This window comes from Bos taurus, chromosome 26 (genome assembly GCF_002263795.3).
Source record: "Bos taurus isolate L1 Dominette 01449 registration number 42190680 breed Hereford chromosome 26, ARS-UCD2.0, whole genome shotgun sequence".
Taxonomy (NCBI): Eukaryota; Metazoa; Chordata; class Mammalia; order Artiodactyla; family Bovidae; genus Bos; species Bos taurus.
Genome location: NC_037353.1, coordinates 20182787 through 20204532, shown reverse-complemented (window position 1 = coordinate 20204532; position 21746 = coordinate 20182787). Strand labels below are relative to the sequence as shown.

Genomic DNA, 21746 nt, shown 5'->3' with positions numbered 1-21746 from the left:
AATGGACAAATCAAAAGCTATGGATAAGCAAAGTTAAGAGAATTCAGCACCACCAAACCAGCTTTATAACATATTTTAAAGGAACTTCTCCAGGAAAGAAAGCAACTTAAAACAAAGACCAGCAACTTAAAACAACCTTGTACGTATATAGACTGCTGTATCAAAACCTCCTAGGAATAGCAAACCCCCAAACTACAATAGATACACCAACTAAAAAGAAAAAGGATCCCCAATACCACACCAAAGATAGTCATCAAACCACAAGAGAACAAAAGAGGAAGGGAAGAAAAAAGACCTACAAAAACAAACCCAAGACAGTGGGTTTAAGAAAATGGCCAATAGGCATATGCTGTTGTTGAGTCACTGAGTCTGACTCTTTGTGGCCCCATAGACTGTAGCCTGCCATGTTCCTCTGTCCACGGAATATTCCAGGCAAGAATACTGGAACGAGTTGCTGTTTCCTTCTCCAGGGAATCTTTTTGACACAGATTGAACTCGTGTCTCTTGTGTATCCTTCATTGGCAGGTGGATTCTTTACCACTAAACATCACCTGAGAAGCCCTATGTAAACCATAGGTAATCAATTAAAATTCAATTCATTGAGTGAGAAAAGCAATAATATTAGAAAATGCAATCGTTCTTTTTTTTTTTCTATTGAGGAATTAAAAACTCAGTTATTTTATTCCACAAGCTTGAATCTTGCTGCAGATCTTGTAGATCATCTCTCATTTTTTTAAAAAAACAAAATGCACAATATTAAAAACTGAACTAAATTAAGGTTTGGGGGGCTTTTGTATCTTAATGTGTATGCGATACCTACTTGAGGAGTTTGGTTACATTGGTATCTTGATTTTTGAGACCTGACTTAGAATCCGAAGCTGCTAAATTCAAGCAAGGATCTGTTCTCTTAAGCAGTGACTTTGTTCATCTTATGTTGCCATATTCAGTTCAGTTCAGTTCAGTTGCTCAGTCATGTCCGACTCTTTGTGACCCCATGGATCGCAGCACACCAGGCCTCACTGTCCACCACCAGCTCCCGGAGTTCACTCAAACTCATGTCCATCGAGCCGGTGATGCCATCCAGCCATCTCCTCCTCTGTCGTCCCCTTCTCCTCCTGACCCAATCCCTCCCAGCATCAGAGTCTTTTCCAATGAGTCAACTCTTTGCATGAGGTAGCCAAAGTATTGGAGTTTCAGCTTCAGCATCAGTCCTTCCAAAGAACACCCAGGACTGATCTCCTTTAGAATGGACTGGTTAGATCTCCTTGCAGTCCAAGGGACTGTCAAGAGTCTTCTCCAACACCACAGTTCAAAAGCATCAATTCTTTGGTGCTCAGCCTTCTTCACAGTCCCAACTCTCACATCCATACATGACCACTGGAAAAACCATAGCCTTGACTAGATGGACCTTTGTTGGCAAAGTAATGTCTCTGGTTTTGAATATGCTGTCTAGGTTTGTCATAACTTTCCTTCCAAGGAGTAAGCGTCTTTTAATTTCATGGCTGCAGTCACCATCTGCAGTGATTTGGGAGCCCCAAAAAATAAAGTCTGACACTGTTTCCACTGTTTCCCCATCTATTTGCCATGAAGTGATGGGACCAGATGCCATGACCTTAGATTTCTGAATGTTGAGCTTTAAGCCAACTTTTTCACTCTCCTCTTTCAGTTTCATCAAGAGGCTTTTTAGTTCCTCTTCACTTTCTGCCATAAGGGTGGTGTCATCTGCATATCTGAGATTATTGATATTTCTCCTGGCAGTCTTGATTCCAGCTTGTGCTTCTTCCAGCCCAGCGTTTCTCATGATGTACTCTGCATATAAGTTAAATAAGCAGGGTGACAATAAACAGCCTTGATGCACTCCTTTTCCTATTTGGAACCAGTCTGTTGTTCCATGTCCAGTTCTAACTGTTGCTTCCTGACCTTCATATAGGTTTCTCAAGAGGCAGGTCAGGTGGTCTGGTATTCCCATCTCTTTCAGCCATATTAAGATACATATATTGTCTCTGCATAAGTGGGAAGGAGAAACAGAGATAGCAGTTTTCCTTGGAGTGTTTAATATCTCCCCCCTCATAAAACTTGTAACAATTTAAAAGGAGAATAGGAATTCCCTGGTAGTCCAGCTGTTGAAAATGAAAGTTGAAAGTTAGTTGTACAGTCATGTCTGACTCTTTGCCATCCCATGGACTGTAGCCCGCCCGGCTCCTCTATCCATGGAATTCTCCAGGCGAGAGTACTGGAGTGGGTTGCATCTCCTCCAGGTGATCTTCCCGACCCAGAGATCAAACCCAAGTCTCTTGCATTACAGGCAGATTCTTTACCAACTGAGCTACTACAGTGGTTAGGACTCAGTGTTTTCACTTCATAGGCCCAGGTTTCATCTCTGATTGGGGAACCAAGACCCTGCAAACTTTGTGGCCAAAATAAGTAAATAAATAAAGAGATAAATGAAAAGAATAGCATAAACCAAATATTCCTTGAACATATTCATTTACTTGCATTATAAACATTGCTTCAGTAAACTAGATCTGATTGGCTGGAGAAAATGTAAAGTATCCTTATCATTGTTGTATTAAAGGGTATTTTCCTCAACTGCAAAGCACAAATGAAAGTTTTTATACAATAATCTTAACAAATTTCATGAATATCATTCCAAAGTCCATCATCTGATAAGAGAAAAGAATTTTCTTTCTCAATGTAGTACACATTTCACTCTGGGAGGAGTCAGCAATTTCTGGCTCCAAATACTAAGGCACATTTTGGCTTGTACCCCAAAAGGTCATGTCATTCTTACACAACTTAATCATCAGCTACATAGAGAAAAGCAACACTGCAATTTTTCTGATCATTTTAGTGAGGATGACTGGCTCAATTATATTTGAGCAAGTCAGTTATATTTCAATTCAGTCATTGAAATGTAATTGACTGGTTCTCCTCTTATTTTCATAATAGACACTACTACCTAGACCACATTTACTTAACTATAAGAAATGTCAGGAAGAATTGGAACTTTTCTGAGTGTGCCCATTAAAGCTGAAAATATGCCATCTTGTCTTTTACACGAGCTGCAAACATTTTGCATTGTTCTCATTATGCAATACAATATGCAAATATTCCAGTTGCCCTTCTCACCAGACTGCAAGGCCAGGACAATATGCACACCAAAAATGTTTTGTTTGATCTTTGTTAACTTGATTAATATGTGTCTTGGGGTGTTTTGCCTTGGGTTTATCCTGTTTGGGACTCTCTGAGTTTCTTGGACTTGGGTGATTATTTCCTTCCCCATTTTAGGGACGTTTTCAACTATTATCTCCTCAAGTATTTTTTCATGGTCTTTCTTTTTGTCTGCAGATGAATGGATAAGAAAGCTGTGGTACATATAAACAATGGAGTATTACTCAGCTATTAAAAAGAATACATTTGAATCAGTTCTAATGAGGTGGATGAAACTGGAGCCTATTATACAGAGTGAAGTAAGCCAGAAGGAAAAACACCCATACAGTATAATAACGCATATATATGGAATTTAGAAAGATGGTAACAATGACCTTGTATGTGAGACAGCAAAAGAGTAAAGAACAGTCTTTTGGACTCTGTGGGAGAGGGCAAGGGTGGGATGATTTGGGAGAATGGCATTGAAACATGTATATTATCATATGTGAAATGAATCTCCAGTCCAGGTTTGATGCATGATACAGGATGCTTGAGGCTAGTGCATTGGGATGACCCAGAGGGATGGGATGGGGAGGGAGGTGGAAGGGGGGTTTCAGGATGGGGAACACATGTACACCCATGGCGGATTCATGTCAATGTATGGCAAAACCAACACAATACTGTAAAGTAATTAGCCTCCAATTAAAATAAATAAATTTATATAAAAAAACAAAACCAAAAATGTTTTGTTTTATCTGTATCGTTTTCTTACAATTTAGTGTTATTTGCTCAGTATTTTAGAAAACAGGAAATAGGAACAGTAAGTATGTGTTACTGATTTTACTGAATTTTAGTAAGATTGCAGAGTAGGACTGATATCTTTCTTCTCAATAATTAATCTATTTTTATAAAAGTGCAAAATTTTCCTCCACAAACTTACATAATCTAAGGATTAGATAGATGTCATTTGCAAAATAATATTTATGCTGAGAGATTGAGCTTGCAAAATTAATTACTGTAATCTTTAAAACTATGTGAATTATTATATTTTGGAACTTTTATAAACATATCAATTAAAGCTTAAAGAAACAAAAACTATTTGATAATGTAGAACTTTAATGTGCACAAGATTTTGTGTGTGCCCTCCAAGAGTGGAGTCTTTGTTTCTTCCAGTCCCATGGAAGTCCTGCTGGCCCTCAAAGTCAGATTCTATGGGAATTCTTAGTCCCTTTGCTGAATCCTCATGCTGGGAAGCCTAACGTGGGATTCAGAACCTTTATAACACTGGGAGAACTTTGGAATTGTTGTTCTCCAGTTGGTTCATCCAACAAGTATGAGATTTGATTTAATTGTAATTGCACCCCTCCTACCATCTCATTGAATCAATCTCTCTGATAATGTAGGACTTATATAGAGATATAAACTCAATAGTTAGTCCACCATAGAAATATCAATAATTCATAAACCTCTATAAAGGAAACTAAGCATCTTGCCATCAGATATGTTTTTCTTAATGTGGAATATTCAGGATAGAGATGTCATTCATCAGATTAAGTAATAACTAATTAGTTCTATTTCAGTTAAGATAAACTTCTACTCATTTGTAAAGTTTTTTAAAATTAATTTTTGTTGGAGTATAGTTGCTTTCCAATGTTGTGTTAGTTGCTGTACAGCAAAGTGAATCAGCTATAGATATATATATATGTATGTATATATATACACACAGACATATATTCCTTATGTTTTGGATTTTCTTCCCATTTATGTCAACAAAGAGTCAAATTCTGTGTGCTGTACAATAGTTTCTCATTAGTTATCTATTTTATACACGATATCAATAGTGTATATATGTCAATCGCATTCTCGTAGTTCTTCCCAAGCAGAGAGGGAAACCCCTTGGTGTCTATACATTTGTTCTATATGTCTGTGTGTCTATTTCTGCTTTGAAATAATATAATCTATGCCATTTTTTCTAGATTCCATATATATGTATTAATATATTTATTTTTTCCTTTCTGACTTACTTCAGTCTGTATGTGAGTCTCTAAGTCCATCCATGTCTCTGCAAATTACCCAGTTTCATTCCTTTTTATGACTGAGTAATATTCCATTATATGTAGGTACCACGTCTTTATCCATTCATCTGTGAATGGACATTTAGTTTGCTTTCATGTCCTGGCTATTGTAAATAGTGCTTCAGTGAACACTGAGGTACATTTTTCTCTTCACTGGGTATATGCCCAGTCAAAGGCATATATCTGGGATTGCTGGATCAAATGGTAGTTCTACTTTTAGTTTTTTAAGGAGTTTCCATACTGTTCTCCATAGTAATTGTTTCAATTTACATTCCCACCAACAGTGTCAGAGGGTTCACTTTTTTCCACACCCTCTCCAGCATTTGTTTATGGATTTTTGACGATGGACATTCTGCCAAGTATGAGGTGATGCCTCATTGTAGTTTTGATTTGCATTTCTCTAATAATTAGTGATGTAGAGCTTCTTTTTATGTGTTTGTTGGCCAAGCATATATCCTCTTTGGATGAATGTCTATTTAATCTTACACCCATTTTTTGATTGAGTTTTTTTTTTTTTTTTTAATATTGAACTGTTTGTATGTTTTGGAGATTAATCCTTTGTCAGTTGCTTTGCAATTATTTTTACCCAGTCCATAGGTTGTCTTTTCATTTTGTTTATGGTTTCCTTTGCTATGCACAAAGCTTTTAAGTTTAGTTAGGTCCCATTTGTTTATTTTTGTTTTTATTTTCTTTACAGCATGTATCAAAAAGATCTTGCTGTGATTTATGCTAAGAATATTCTGCCTATGTTTTTCTCTAAGAGTTTTGTAGTGTTTGGCCTTAAAAATAGCTCTCAATCCATTTTGAGTTTATTTTTGTGTATGGTATTAGGGGGGCTTCCTAGGGGGCTCAGTGGTAAAGGAGTAGGAAATGGCATCCCACTCCAGTATTCTTGCCTGGAAAATTCCAGGGGCAGAGGAGCCTGGCAGACTATAATCAATGGGGCCACAGAGTTGGACAAAACTGAGGAACAGAACATGCACACATCTATAATATTAACTCTTCCCTACACCCATGGCCTTGTACATCTTTGATAAATATCCTTGCTTTGTGTTTATCTAGTCTTTAATACAATTTAAAACAGATTAGGGTTGAATAAAGAGTCTACAGAGAGTTTAACCAAGATGGTGGAGTAGGAAGACCTTAAGCTCACCACCTCTCATGGGCCTACCAACATTACAGCTATTTACGGAGCACCTACTGATGAGAAAGACACGAATCTAACAGAAAAGACCTTCTACAACTAAAGATATAAAGAAAGACCCACAATAAGATGGGTAGGAAGAGTGGAGCTGTGCTATAGTAGAGACTCATACCCTTAGGTGGGTGACCCAAAAAGGGGAAGATAAATAAAATTGCAGAGTTTCTTCCCAGGGACTCATGGGTCTAAGTCCTACAGCAGGCTCCCCCACTGAGGGTCCTGTACTGGAAAGATGAACCCCTCAGAATGATTGACTTTGAAGGCGAGCAGGGCTTACTTTCAGGAGACCAAGAGGGCTGTGGGAGGTAGAAAGTCCCCTCTTAAAGGGCATACAAAATATCCCACACCCTCTGGGACCTAGGGTTGAAATAGTAGTTTGAAAGAAGCCTGGGTCAGAACTACTTCCTCATCTTGGAGAACCTCCTGTAGAGGCAGGAGGCAACTGGAGCTCAACCTGAGACCATAGCACTGGCAGAAGCCATTTGGGGAGCTCATTATACCATGTGGACACTGATCCTGGCAAGTGCCTATTTGGAATTCTTCCTCTAGCTTATTAGCACCCGGACCTGGTCTCACTTGCAGCCTATTGGTACCAGTACTGAAATGCCTCAGGCCAAGCAACTAGCTGGGCAAGGACACAGTCCCACCCACCAGCAGACAGGCTGCTTTAAGATCCCTGAAGCCCACAGCCACCCTGGGACAAGGCCATGTCCTCCAGAGGGCTGAGGACTGGGCTGCACACACCCCATTACAGGCACTAATCATGGGACACCCAGTGCCCTGCAGCCAGAGACCCTGGCCCATCAGTGGGCCAACATCAGCCCCAGGACAGTTGCAGGCCTTCAGCCTGCATGGCATGACCAAGATAACCCGTCAGCAGGCTGGCATAAGTTTTGGGATACCTTGGACCTGCAACCAGCCCCACCTACCAATGGGCCAACACCAACTCCATGACCTCCAGGGACGTGCTCCAGGTATCTTGGACATGGCTCCATCTACCAGTGAGACAACATTAGCTACATAACTCCAACATCCTCAGTTCTGCCCATCAGTGGGCCAACACCAGCTCTAGAACCCCTGGGCCCAGTAGCCAGAGACCTCAGAATCCAGCTCTGCCTGCCAGTGGACTGACTTTAGATCCAGGACCCAGCTTTACCCACCAATGTGCAAGCATCAGCTCCAGGATTCCCTGGGCCCCAACTCCACTCACCAGTGTGTGGCCACCAGTCCTAGGACCACTGTAACCTTGCAGCCAGCTGTATAGGACCCAGCATGCCCATCAGTTGGTCACCTCCAGCTCTGAGACACCTGAGGTCCCTCAGCCAGCTGTCTTGGGATCTGGCCCCACTCACTAGCAGGTTGATACAAGTTTTGGGATGCCCTGGATCCCTCAGCCAGCTGCACTAGGAGCTGGCTGCTCGCCAGTGGGCCAACACCAATACCCTGCAGGCAGAGATCCTGGGACCCAGCTCTGCCCACAAGTAAGCCACCACTAACCCCTTGATCCCCTGTGCCCTGATGCCATCAACCGGCAGGCTGACACCAGCACTGGGATCCTCTGGGCCTCCTGCCTCACTCCCCCATTCCCACCCCCACAGCAGGCTAACACCAACTGTGAGATACCTTGGACTCCTCAGTCAGCCACTTCATGATCCAGCCTCATTTATCAGGCCAACATGAGCTTTGGGACACCAGTTGTGTCCAAAACGTGCAACTAGTTGTATCAGGAACCAGCCCCACCTACTGATAGGCTGACACTAGATCCAGGAACTCAGGTCCCACCAACTACAGAACCTGACTCTGCCCACTAGTGAGCCAGCACTAGCCCCAGGACCCCTCATGACTCCACAGACAGCCACCTTGTGACCCAGCTCCTCAACCAGCAGCCAGCAACCTCCACACAAGGCAGGACCTGGTAATCAACTGATCCAAGGCCAGCCATGCCTACGGAGGACCCATGCAGCCCACATAGGGGGCCTGCCTAGAGCATATGTTATGGTGACCATATGGAGAGGAGAGTATGCTGCTTGGATGCATAGTATGTCTCCTACAAAAGGTGCCTTCTCCAAGGTCTGGAAATGTAACCAACCTACCAGATGTATAGAAACAAAAACAGCAAATCAGGCAAAATGCAGCAACAGGAACAAGTTTCAAATGCAAGAACAAAATAAGACCCCAGAAGAATTAAGTGGAGATAGGCAATCTACCCAATAAAAAGTTCAAGGTATTTATTATAAAGATTATCAATAAAGATAAAGAATTTGGGAGAATGGATCAAGAGTATGAGAAGTTAGAAATTTTAAACAAAGAGAAAATATAAAGATGAAGACAAAGCAGAGATGAAGATCACAATAACTGAGATAAAATATACACTATAAGGGAGACTTCCCTTGTGGCCCAATGGTTAAGAATCCACCTGCCAATGCAGGGGACACAGGTCTAATCCCTGGTCCGAGAACTAAAATCCCACATGCCAGGGGCAACTACGCCTTTGTGCCATGATTGCTGAAGCCCATGCATTCCAGAGTCTGCACTCTGCAACTTCTGGGTGCATGCTACAGCTACTGAAGCCCTCCTGCTCTGGAGGACATGCTCTGCAACAACAGAAACCATCACAATGAGAAGTCCACACACCCTAATTAGAGAGTAGCCCCCACTCACTGCAACTAGAGAAAGCCTGTGCACCACAACAAAGACCCAGCAGCCAAAAATACATTAAAAAAATATACTAGAGAGAACAAACTGTAATTTAAATGATATAGAGGGACAGATTAGTGAGCTGGAAGACAGAATAGTGGAAATCATTGAAACTGAATAGAAAAGAAAAAAATGAGCACAGTATAAAGAGACCTTTGAGACAACATCAGGTATATTAACATTCACATTGTAGGGGTCTCAGAAGGAGAAAAGAGAGAGAAAATGACAGAGAGCATATTTGAAGACATAAGAGTGGAAAACTGCCCTAAACTGGGAATAGAAACACATCTAGGTCCAGGAACCACAGAAAATTCCAAACAGGATCAATCCAAAAGGCCCACACCAAGTCACATTGTAACTAAAGTGGCAAAAATTAAAGACAAATAAAGAATATTAAACAGGGAGGGAGGAGAGAAGAGGGTTCAGGATGGGAAACACATGTATACCTGTGGCGGATTCATGTTGATATATGGCAAAACCAATACAATATTGTAAACTTAAAAAAGAAAATTAAAAAAAAAAGAAAAAAAAAAGCAAGAAGGGAAAAAGGAACGAGTTACCTATAAAAGAACTCCCATAAGGCTGTCAGCCGACTTTTCAGTAGAAACTCTGTAGGTCAGAAGGGAGTGGCATGATATATTTAAAACTATGAGAGAGGAAAACCTACAATTAAGAGTACTCTACCTGGCAAAGGTTTCATTCATATTTGGAGAGATCAAAAATTTTGCAGACAGGCAGAACCTAGAAGAGTTCAAAACCACAAAATCATCTTTACAAAAATGTTAAAAAGGCTTTTCTAAGTGGAAAAGAAATGGTCGTAACTAGAAATGTGAAAATTATGAAAACAAACAGCTCTCTGGAAAGGCAAATACACAGAAAGGGTAGTAAGTCAATGAGATAACAAAGCAAGTGGGAACATTAAAGCACAAAAGTAGTAAAAAGTCATCCATATCCACTGTCAGTAGTTAAGGGAAAAACACAAACATGGAAAGTAAGCAATATGCTACTAGACAACTAATGTATCAGTGAAGAAACCAAAGAAGAAATAAAAAATATCTGTAGACAAGTGAAAATGAAGACACAGTGATCCAAAATTAATGGGATATAGCAAAAGTAGTTCTAAGAAGGAAGTTTATAGTTATGCTTTACCTCAGAAAAGAAGAAAAATATCAAAGAAACAAACTAACCTTACACCTAAAAGAAGAACAAACAAAACCCAAATTTGGCAGAAGGAAAGAAGTCATAAAAATCAGAGCTGAAATTAATGAAATAGAGACTAACAAAAAATAGAGAAATCAGTGGAACTAAGAGCTGGCTCTTGGAAAAGATAAAATTGATAAACTTCTAACTAGCCTCATCAAAAAAATACAATAAAAAGAGAGAGAGAGAGAAGGCCCAAGTCAGTAAAACCAGAAATGAAAAAGAATTTACAGCTGACAGCACAGAAATACAGAGGGTCATAAGAGATTGCTATGCACCAATAAAATGTGCAACCTAGAAAAAAATGGACAAATTTTTGGAAATATATAATCTCCCAACCAAATCAGGAAGAAAGTACAAATAACAGTAACGAAACTGAATCAGTAGTAAAAATTCAAGACCAGATGGCTTCATAGTTGAAGCCAAACATTAATATCTATCCTTTTGAAACTACTTGAAAAAATTTCAGAGAAAGGGACATTTCTGAACTTATTCTGTGAGGTCAGCATCACCCTGATACCAAAACCAGACAGAAAAAATCACACAAAAAATAAAATTGCAGCAATTATCTATATGAACGTAGGTGTAAAAATTCTCAACAAAATATAAGCTAACTGAATCCAACAATGCATTAAAGGATCATACACAATGATCAAGTGGAATTTATCCTAGTAATGCAAAGATTTTTCAATGCTTACAAATCAATCAATGTGATACATCACATTAACAAATTGAAGAATAAAGCCATGTGGTCATCTCAGTAGATGTTGAAAATGCTTTTGATAAAGTTCAACATCCAATTATGATAAAACAATCTCAGGAAAATGGGCATAGAGAAAACATACCTCAATATAGTAAAGGCCATTTATGATAAACATACAGCTATTAATAACATCATGTTCAATGGTGAAAAGCTGAGTGCATTTCCTCTAAGATGAGGAACAAGACAAGGATGTTTGTTTACTCCCATCACTTCTATTCAACATAGTTTTGAAAGTCCTGGCCACAGAAATCAGAGAAGGAAAAGAAATAAAAGGAAGCCAAGTTGGAAAGGAAGAAGTAAAACTGTCACTGTTTGCAGATGACATGATACTGTACATAGAAAATCCTAAAAATGCCACCAGAAGACTAATAGAGCTCTTCAATGAATTTGGTCAAGCTGCAGGATACAAAGTTAACATACATCTATTTGTTGCATCTCTATACAGCAACAAACTATCTGAAAGAGAAACTAAAGAATCCCATTTACAGTCACATCAAAAAGAATAAAATATCTAGGAAGAAACCTACCTAAGACCTGTACTAAGAAAACTTTTAAGATACTGGTGTAAGAAATTGAATATAACACAAACAGATGAAAAGATACTCCTTGTTCATGGATTGGAAGAATCAATATTGTTAAAATGATCATACTACCCCAGGCAGTCTGTAGATTCAATACAATCCCTATCAAAATACCAATGGCATTTTTTTCCTCAGAACTAGAACATTTAATTTTAAAATTTGTATGCAAGCACAAAGGACCTTGAATAGCCAAAACAATTTTGAGAAAGAGGAACAGATCCTGTGGTATTATGCTCCCTGACTTCAGATTGTACTACAAAGCTACAGAGATCAAAACCGAATGGTATTGCCACAAAAACAGACATAGATCAATGAAACAGATGGGAGAACCCAGAAGTAAACCCACAAGTTTATGGTCAATTAATCTATGACAGAAGAGATAAGAATGTGCAATGTGGAAACACAGTCTCCTCAGTAAGTGGTGCTGGGAAAATTGGATAGCTACATGTAAATAAATTGAACTGGACTACTTTCTCACACAAAAGTAAATTCAAAGTGCTTTAAAGACCTAAATGTAAGAACAGAAACCATAAAGTTCATATAAGAAAACATATGCATAACACTGTATGACATAAATGATGGAAAATTTTTTTTGGATCTGTCTCCTAAGATAAAGAGAAATGAAAGCAAAAATAAACAAATGGATTTCAAAGCTTTTGCACGGCCAAGGAAATCATTGCCAAAATGAAGACAATCTACTGAATGGGGAAGAATATTTGTAAATCATATGACTGATTGGGAGTTGGTCACTGTTGTGATCTATCTATCTTATCTTTATCCTTTCATCTATTGATGGGTCAGTAGAATATTACTCAGCCGTAAAATGATGAAATCTTGCCATTTGCAATTACGTGGATGGATCTGGAGGGTATTATGCTTGGTGAAATAAATCTGAGAAAGACAAATACTGCATGTTATCACTTACATATGGAGTAATCTAAAAAATGAAACAAAAGAATGAATATAACAAAACAGAAAACACAGATAAAGAGAACAAATTAGTGGTTACCAGTAGGTAGAGGGAAGGAAGGAGGGGCAAAATAGGGACAAGGGATTAAGAAGTACAAACTACCATGTATAAAATAAATAACCCGCAAGGATATATTGTACACCACAGGGAATATAGCCAACATCTTATAATAACTTTAAATAACTATTAATATAAAAATACTGAATCATGAACTTGTATACCTGAGATTAATATAATATTATGAATCAACTGTACATCAAAAAAAAGTCTATATTGCAAATCTATGTTTTCCACAAACATTGTTGAAATGTACTTTTAAAAAGTTTAGGATATACGTTAGGCTGTGCCCATTGTTTTCTTAGTATTCTTAATGTTAAGGTAATTTGTTCATTTTATTTCAAGTTTCTGGATTAAATGGTGTTGAGGGTATCAGTTATTGCTTCTTCTGCCTTCTGAACAATATGTTTGTTATATAGGAAATAGTTTAGTAGATATTCTGTTGTTTGAATTAGATTTCTATCAGAAGATGTCAGGATAATTGAAACCCCTCTTTTTTCATATAGTGTATTTTGGAACAAGTTTTGTAATGTTTTTTGGGAAAGTATCATCCATGTTTTTTTTCTGGATAGATCAGCTGTAGTGTGCTACTGTATAGTATAAGGTTTTCTTTTTGGTTCCTCAGTTTTATTGATTACTATACTATTAAGTTCATGAGTTTCTATATAGGAGTAACTTCTGGAACAATCAGTGAATTTGGCTTTGAAAATTTTGGGATTTGGGACTCATGATTTCTGAACTTGAGCAAGTCACTTAAGCTTTGTGGACCTCGGTTTTTCCATATATAAATTAGGGATAATAATGTTACTCATTATCATTTAGGATTACAAAACAGATTCTTGTTTTTTAGTTGCTAAGTTGTCTCTGATTGTTTGTGACCCCATGGACTGCAGCACGCCAGGCCTCCCTGTCCTTCACTACCTCCCAGAGTTTGCTCAAACTCATGTCCATTGAGTCGGTGATGCCACCCAACCATCTCATCCTCTGCCACCCGCTTCTCCTTTTGTCTTCAATCTTTCCCAGCATTGGGTCTTTTTGAGTGAGGCAGCTCTTCACATCAGTTGGCCAAAATATTGGAATGTCAGCTTCAGTATAAGTGAATGATTATTCCAATGAATATTGAGGACTGATTTCCTTTAGGATTGACTGATATGATCTCCTTGCTGTCCAAGGGACGCTCAAGAGTCTTTTCCAGCACCACAGTTCGAAATATCAATTCTTCGGTGCTCAGTTTTCTTTATAGTACAACTCTCACATCCGTTATATGACTACTGGAAAAACCATAGCTTTGACTATACAGACCTTGGTCAGCAAAGTGATGTCTCTGCTTTTTAATATTCTATCTAGGTTTGTCATATCTTTTCTTCAAAGGAGAAAACATCTTTTAATTTTATGTCTGCAGGTACCATCTGCAGTGATTTTCAGTTCAGTTCAGTTGCTGAGTTGTGTCCGACTCTTTGTGACCCCATGAATCACAGCACGCCAGGCCTCCTTGTCCATCACCAACTCCCGGAGTTCACTCAAACTCATGTCCATCGAGTCGGTGATGCCATCCAGCCATCTCATCCTCTGTCGTCTCCTTCTCCTCCTGCCCCCAATCCCTCCCAGCATCAGAGTCTTTTCCAATGAGTCAACTCTTCCCATGAGGTGGCCAAAGTATTAGAGTTTCAGCTTCAGCATCAGTCCTTCCAAAGAACACCCAGGACTGATCTCCTTTAGAATGGACTGGTTGGATCTCCTTGCAGTCCAAGGGACTCTCAAGAGTCTTCTCCAACACCACAGTTCAAAAGCATCAATTCTTTGGTGCTCAACTTTCTTCACAGTCCAATTCTCGCATCCATGCATGACCACTGGAAAAATCATAGCCTTGACTAGACAGACCTTTGTTGGCAAAGTAATGTCTCTGCTTTTGAATATGCTATCTAGGTTGGTCATAGCTTTCCTTCCAAGGAGTAAGCAATCTTTTAATTTCATGGCTGCAGTCACCATCTGCAGTGATTTTGGAGCTCCAGAAAATAAAGTCTGACACTGTTCCCACATCTATTTCCCATGAAGTGATGGGACAAGATGCCATGATTTTAATTTTCTGAATGTTGAACTTTAAGCCAACTTTTTCACTCTCCTCTTTCAGTTTCATCAAGAGGCTCTTTAGTTCCTCTTCACTTTCTGCCATAAGGGTGGTATCATCTGCATATCTGAGGTTATTGATAAATAATCTCCCAGCAATCTTGACTCCAGCTTGTGCTTCTTCCAGTCCAGTGTTTCTCATGATGTACTACTCTGCATAGAAGTTAAATAAGCAGGGTGACAATATACAGCCTTGACGTACTCCTTTTCCTATTTGGAACCAGTCTGTTGTTCCATGTCCAGTTCTAACTGTTGCTTCCTGACCTTCATGTAGGTTTCTCAAGAGGCAGGTCAGGTGGTCTGGTTTTCCCATCTTTCAGAATTTTCCACAGTTTATTGTGATCCACACGGTCAAAGGCTTTGGCATAGTCAATAAAGCAGAAATAGATGTTTTTCTGGAACTGTCTTGGTTTTTCGATGATCCAGCAGATGTTGGCAATTTGATCTCTGGTTCCTCTGCCTTTTCTAAAACCAGCTTGAACATCTGGAAGTTCATGGTTCATGTATTGCTGAAGCCTGGCTTGGAGAATTTTGAGCATTACTTTACTAGTGTGTGAGATGAATGCAATTGTGTGGTAGTTTGAGCATTCTTTGGCATTGCCTTACTTTGGGATTGGAATGAAAACTGACCTTTTCCAGTCCTGTGGCCACTACTGAGTTTTCCAAATTTGCCGGCATATTGAGTGCAGCACTTTCATATCATCATCTTCCAGGATATGAAATAGCTCAACTGAAATTCCATCACCTCGCTAGCTTTGTTCATAGTGATGCTTTCTAAGGCCCACTTGACTTCACAGTCCAGGATGTCTGGCTCTAGGTGAGTGATCACAACATCGTGATAATCTTGGTCATGAAGATCTTTTTTGTACAGTTCTTCTGTGTATTCTTGCCACCTCTTCTTAATATCTTCTGCTTCTGTTAGGTCTATACCATTTCTGTCCTTTATCGAGCCCATCTTTGCATGAAACGTTCCCTTGGTATCTCTAATTTTCTTTAAGAGATCTTTAGTCTTTCCCATTCTGTTGTTTTCCTTTATTCTTTACATTGATTGCTGAGGAAGGCTTTCTTATCTCTCCTTGCTACTCTTTGGAACTCTGCATTCAGATGCTTATATCTTTCCTTTTCTCCTTTGCTTTTCACTTCTCTTCTTTTCACAGCTATTTGTAAAGCCTCCTTAGACTGCCTTTTTGCTTTTTGGCATTTCTTTTCCATGGAGATGGTCTTGATCCCTGTCTCCTGTACAATGTCACGAACCTCTGTCCATAGTTCATCAGGCACTCTTATCTATCAGATCTAGGCCCTTAAATCTATTTCTCACTTCCACTGTATAGTCATAAGGAATTTGATTTAGGTCATACCTGAATGGTTTAGTGGTTTTCCCTACTTTCTTAAATTTTTCTTACTTTCTTCACTTCAGAGCCCTTCTGAATTTGGCAATAAGGAGTTCATGATCTGAGCCACAGTCAGCTCCTGGTCTTGTTTTTGCTGACTGTATAGAGCTTCTCCATCTTTGGCTGCAAAGAACATAATCAATCTGATTTCAGTGTTGACCATCTGATGATGTCCATGTGTAGAGTCTTTTCTTGTGTTGTTGGGAGAGGGTGTTTGCTATGACCAGTGCATTCTCTTGGCAAAACTCTATTAGCCTTTGCCCTGCTTCATCCATACCCCAAGGCCAAATTTGCCTGGTACCCCAGGTATTTCTTGACTTCCTACTTTTGCATTCCAGTCCCCTATAATGAAAAGGACATCTTTTTTGGGTGTCAGTTCTAAAAGGTCTTGTAGGTCTTCATAGAACCGTTCAACTTCAGTTTCTTCAGCATTACTGGTTGGGGCATAGACTTGGATTACTGTGATATTGAATGGTTTGTCTTGGAAACGAACAGAGATCATTGTGTCATTTTTGAGATTGCATCCAAGTACTGCATTTCGGACTCTTTTGTTGACCATGATGGCTACTCCATTTCTTCTAAGGGACTCCTGCCCACAGTAGTAGATATAATGGTCATCTGAGTTAAATTCACCCATTCCAGTCCATTTTAGTTCACTGATTCCTAGAATGTTGACATTTACTCTTGCCATCTCCTATTTGACTACTTCCAATTTGTCTTGATTCATGGACCTAACATTCCAGGTTCCTATGCAATATTGCTCTTTACAGCATCGGGCCTTGCTTCTATCACCAGACACATCCACAGCTGGGTATTGTTTTTGCTTTGGCTCCATCCCTTCATTCTTTCTGGAGTTATTTCTCCACTGATTTCCGGTAGCATATTGGGCACCTACTGACCTGGGGAGTTCCTCTTTCATTTTGCCTTTTCAGACTCTTCATGGGGTTCTCAAGGCAAGAATACTGAAGTGGTTTGCCATTCCTTTCTCCAGTGGACCACATTCTGTCAGACCTCTCCACCATGACCCTCCCATCTTGGGTGGCCCCATATGGCATGGCTTAGTTTCATTGAGTTAGACAAGGCTGTGGTCCGTGTGATTAGATTGACTAGTTTTGTGTGATTATGGTTTGTGTGTCTGCCCTCTGATGCCTCTTGCAACCCCTACCCTTACTTGGGTTTCTCTTACCTTGAATGTGCGGTATCTCTTCACGGCTGCTCCAGCAAAGCACAGCCATTGCTCCTTACCTTGGATGAGGGGTATCTCCTCACAGCTGCCCCTCCTGATCTGAACATGGAGTAGCTCCTCTCAGCCCTCCTGTGCCCGTGCAGCCACAGCTCCTTGGACATGGGGCAGTGATTTTAGAGCCCAAGAAATAAAATCTGCCACTATTTCCATTTTTTCTCCATCTATTTGCGATGAAGTGATTGGACTGGAATGTTGAGTTTTAAGCCAGCTTTTTCACTCTCCTCTTTCATCTTTGTCAAGAGGCTCTTTAGTTCCTCTTCACCTTCTGTGATAAGGGTGTTGTCATATACGCATCTGAGGTTATTGATATTTTTCCCGGCAATCTTGATTCCAGCTTGTGCTTCATCCAGCCTGGCATTTCGCATGATATACTCTGCATATAAGTTATATAAGCAGGGTGACAATATACAGCCTTGACATCAGATCAGATCAGATCACATCAGTCACTCAGTCGTGTCCGACTCTTTGCGACTCCATGAATCGCAGCACGCCAGGCCTCCCTGTCCATCACCAACTCCCGGAGTTCACTCAGACTCACGTCTATTGAGTCAGTGATGCCATCCAGCCAACTCATCCTCTGTCGTCCCCTTCTCCTCCTGCCCCCAATCCCTCCCAGCATCAGAGTCTTTTCCAATGAGTCAACTCTTCCCATGAGGTGGCCAAAGTACTGGAATTTCAGCTTAAGCATCATTCCTTCCAAAGAAATCCCAGGGCTGATCTCCTTCAGAATGGACTGGTTGGATCTCCTTGCAGTCCAAGGGACTCTCAAGAGTCTTCTCCAACACCACAGTTCAGAAGCATCAATTCTTAGGCGCTCAGCTTTCTTCACAGTCCAACTCTCACATCCATACATGACCACAGGAAAAACCATAGCCTTGACTAGACAGACCTTTGTTGGCAAAGTAATGTCTCTGCTTTTGAATATGCTATCTAGTTTGGTCATAACTTTCCTTCCAAGGAGTAAGCGTCTTTTAATTTCATGGCTGCAGTCACCATCTGTAGTGATTTTGGAGCCCAGAAAAATAAAGTCTGACACTGTTTTCACTGTTTCCCCATCTATTTCCCATGAAGTGGTGGGACCGGATGCCATGATCTTCGTTTTTTGAATGTTGAGCTGTAAGCCAACTTTTCACTCTCCACTTTCACTTTCATCAAAAGGCTTTTGAGTTCCTCTTCACTTTCTGCCATAAGGGTGGTGTTGGTATCATCTGCGTATCTGAGGTTATTGATATTTCTCCCGGTAATCTTGATTCCAGTTTGTGTTTCTTCCAGTCCAGAGTTTCTCATGATGTACTCTGCATATAAGTTAAATAAACAGGGTGACAATATACAGCCTTGATGAACTCCTTTTCCTATTTGGAACCAGTCTGTTGTTCCATGTCCAGTTCTAACTGTTGCTTCCTGACGTGCATACAAATTTCTCAAGAGGCAGATCAGGTGGTCTGGTATTCCCATCTCTTGATGAATTTTCCACAGTTGATTGTGATCCACACAGTCAAAGGCTTTGGCATAGTCAATAAAGCAGAAATAGATGTTTTTCTGGAACTCTCTTGGTTTTTCGATGATCCAGCGGATGTTGGCAATTTGATCTCTGGCCTTGACATACTTTTGCCAATTTTGAGTCATTCCACTGTACCAAGTCTGGTTTCAACTTGTTTCTTGACCTGCATGCAGGTTTCTCAAGAGGCAAGTAAGGTGGTCACAACAAGAGAAGTCACTGCAATGAAAAGCAATGAGAAGCCTGTGCACCACAACAAAATCTATTTAGGATTTCAAAAATAGCTTACTGTTAATGGTTTGGGCTTCCGTGGTGGCTCAGATGGTAAAGAATCTGCATGCAGTGCAGGGGACCTGGGTTGGGAAGATCCCGTGGAGAAGGACATGACAACCCACTCCAGTATTCTGTCCTGGAGAATTCCCATGGACCTGGAGGGGTACATTCCAAGGGGTCACAAAGGGTCGGACACAACTGAGCGACTCAGTACACATTAATGGTTTATACAAATAGTGCCTTTATGTTACATAACAAGAAAGAAAAGATAAGCTTTTCAGCACAAATATGATAGCTCAGTAATGACCTTAGGGGCATAAGCTCACCTCATCTTCCTGTTCACCATCTTTAGTATGTAAGACTTTTGCCCTTGTGCTTTTTGAGTCATTGCCACAAAATGGCTATTATAACTTCGGGCCTTTTGTTATATTTCAGGCATAAAGAAGAGAAAGGACTAAAATGCTCAAGGAAAAAAACTTTTTTTCTTAGTGAGGTTCTCTCTTTTAATTTGGCCAGGGAACCCCCTAGGGATATATGGCTGCACTGCGTTGGCCAGAAGTATGTTACATGGCTACTAATGACTTTCAAGGAAAGCTGGGGTATTGTATATTTTGGCTCTTCACTCTCTATAGTAGAGGAAGGCAAAGGTGAATATACTGTGTTTAGGATATAGGTCAGCTAGTCAACAATGTTTGCTTTCGTCAGTGGTTCAAAGGATTTAATGATGCACTGTATTTTAAAAATTTTATAAAGTGTAATTTAAATAAAAGTTATTTATTATTCCTCTTACCTTTGATTATGATCTTGTAAACTAGAGTTATTTTTCATTTTATTCTAATTTTATATTCAAGGCTCAGAATATCTTCGAGATTAGTTACTTACTTGATTGTTAAATGAGTTCATCTTGTTGCCTACATCATAGAAATTAGTATAAATATGTTTATGTATAAATATTGCATTATTTGCAACCAGCTTCTGTGTTTTTATCTAAAGTGAGTGAGCACTATTCTCACATTTGGGTAATCTTTGTGAACCATACATATTAATGCTTAATTGTCATGAGTTTGTTTTTATATCTGAGCTTCTCTTTTAGGGCTCTTTTGATATGTTTGAAAATCTTTTGCACAGAATGATGGCCCACCATTCATGTCTCCTACCTTGTTTTCTTTTAGGTGTCAATGATATCGCTTAAAGAGCCAAATCTTTCCTATTGGTACTGTTGACATGAGCATTAGTTTTTCTTTTCCAAAGCCATAGATGTCAACAGTTTTGTTTTTTTTTTTAATTTTTAGCATTTTCTCCCTAAAATCCTTCAGTTTGTTATGTAAAACTTGAAAGTTTCTAGAGTTACCTTTCAGATTGCTGCATGACAATGACCTTCATAGTCACTAGTATTCAGGCAAGATTGTATTGTTTTTCCCCATGGTAAAAGTGTAAAGAAAAGGCCCTAGTTTCAAATAATGAAGTCATTCTTCATAAAAAAAAAAAGAAAATGCCCCAGGAGGTAAATAATTCCTGGAGGTGAGCTGAGAAGGGGAACCAAGGAGTGAGAATCTTAAATGAGGTCAGAGAAAACTAAGAAACAGAAGTCTCCAAAGATTTTGAAAATGACCAGAGAAAATTTTAGGATGCATTGTGAAGTGGGAGATGCTTCAGGTTTATTTCCGAATCTTTTCATTTTGATGAAAATGTAGTAGTTTACAAATTCTGTCATACTGGGTGAAACAGGACTTTGTGTATATAGTTTCTGTTTGTTTTTGTTTGTTTGTTTTTGCTGCCTGCCTTCCTTCTTTTTTTTTTTTTAGACATTGTTCGAAGTGATGTTGCCTTGGATAAACAGAAAGGCTGCAAGATTGCCCAGCACCCTGATGTTATGCTGGAGCTCCAACGGGAGAAGGCAGCTCAGATGCATCTGGTTCTTCTAAAGGAGCAATTCTCCAATACTTACAGTAATCTTATATTAACAGGTAAGGGTATTGGAGTCGGCTGAAATCTTAGAGCACTGTAGATTGATGGTCTCCATTGGTTAGCAGCTTGATGCTTGGGAGACACTGAAGTGGGATTCAGATGATCTGTCTGTCTCTTTCCACATATCCTTTTTAAAATCATGATGAGTATTCATATAAAATATTTATTATATTTTGCAGATGTATTTTGACCTGAGGTTATGGGTGGTTTGGCATGTGTGTTCTCAAAAGAAGGACCAATGAAAACCTAATGAAGCCTTGTAAAAATATGACTTTTTAGATGTGTGCCAATAGATTTGAGAGAATTACTAAATTTGGTGTCTAAGAAGCAGCTATTTTCCTCTTTCTGTGTATGCCCTTTCTGTGAACCCAGTGAATATAAAGATGAAATGTAAAAGAGATAATGATCCACAGGCAGAGCTGAGAATGTTCTATTTTTGGGAGAGTTTGAAACTATCTAGGGAATTTGATTTTCTTTTTGAGAGCAAAGAGGCAATGAGACTGAGCCATATTCACTTACATCTTTGGTTCTAGGAGGGAAGTGAATATA

General features: G+C 39.5%; 1 protein-coding gene across 9 annotated transcripts in view; it reads left to right on the top strand.

Annotated features, from left to right (window-relative positions):
- Positions 1 to 21746, top strand: part of HPSE2 (heparanase 2 (inactive)) — a 720379-nt gene that overhangs the window by 53551 nt on the left and 645082 nt on the right. For all 9 annotated transcript variants that reach the window (XR_003032892.2, XR_009492978.1, XR_009492977.1 and 6 more), the window contains exon 3: positions 21035 to 21196. Coding sequence is in view for 3 of the 9 variants with exons in the window: in XM_005225662.5 (XP_005225719.1) it covers positions 21035 to 21196 (162 nt within the window). In the remaining 6 variants the exon portion in view is untranslated. The remainder of the gene's footprint in view (positions 1 to 21034; positions 21197 to 21746) is intronic.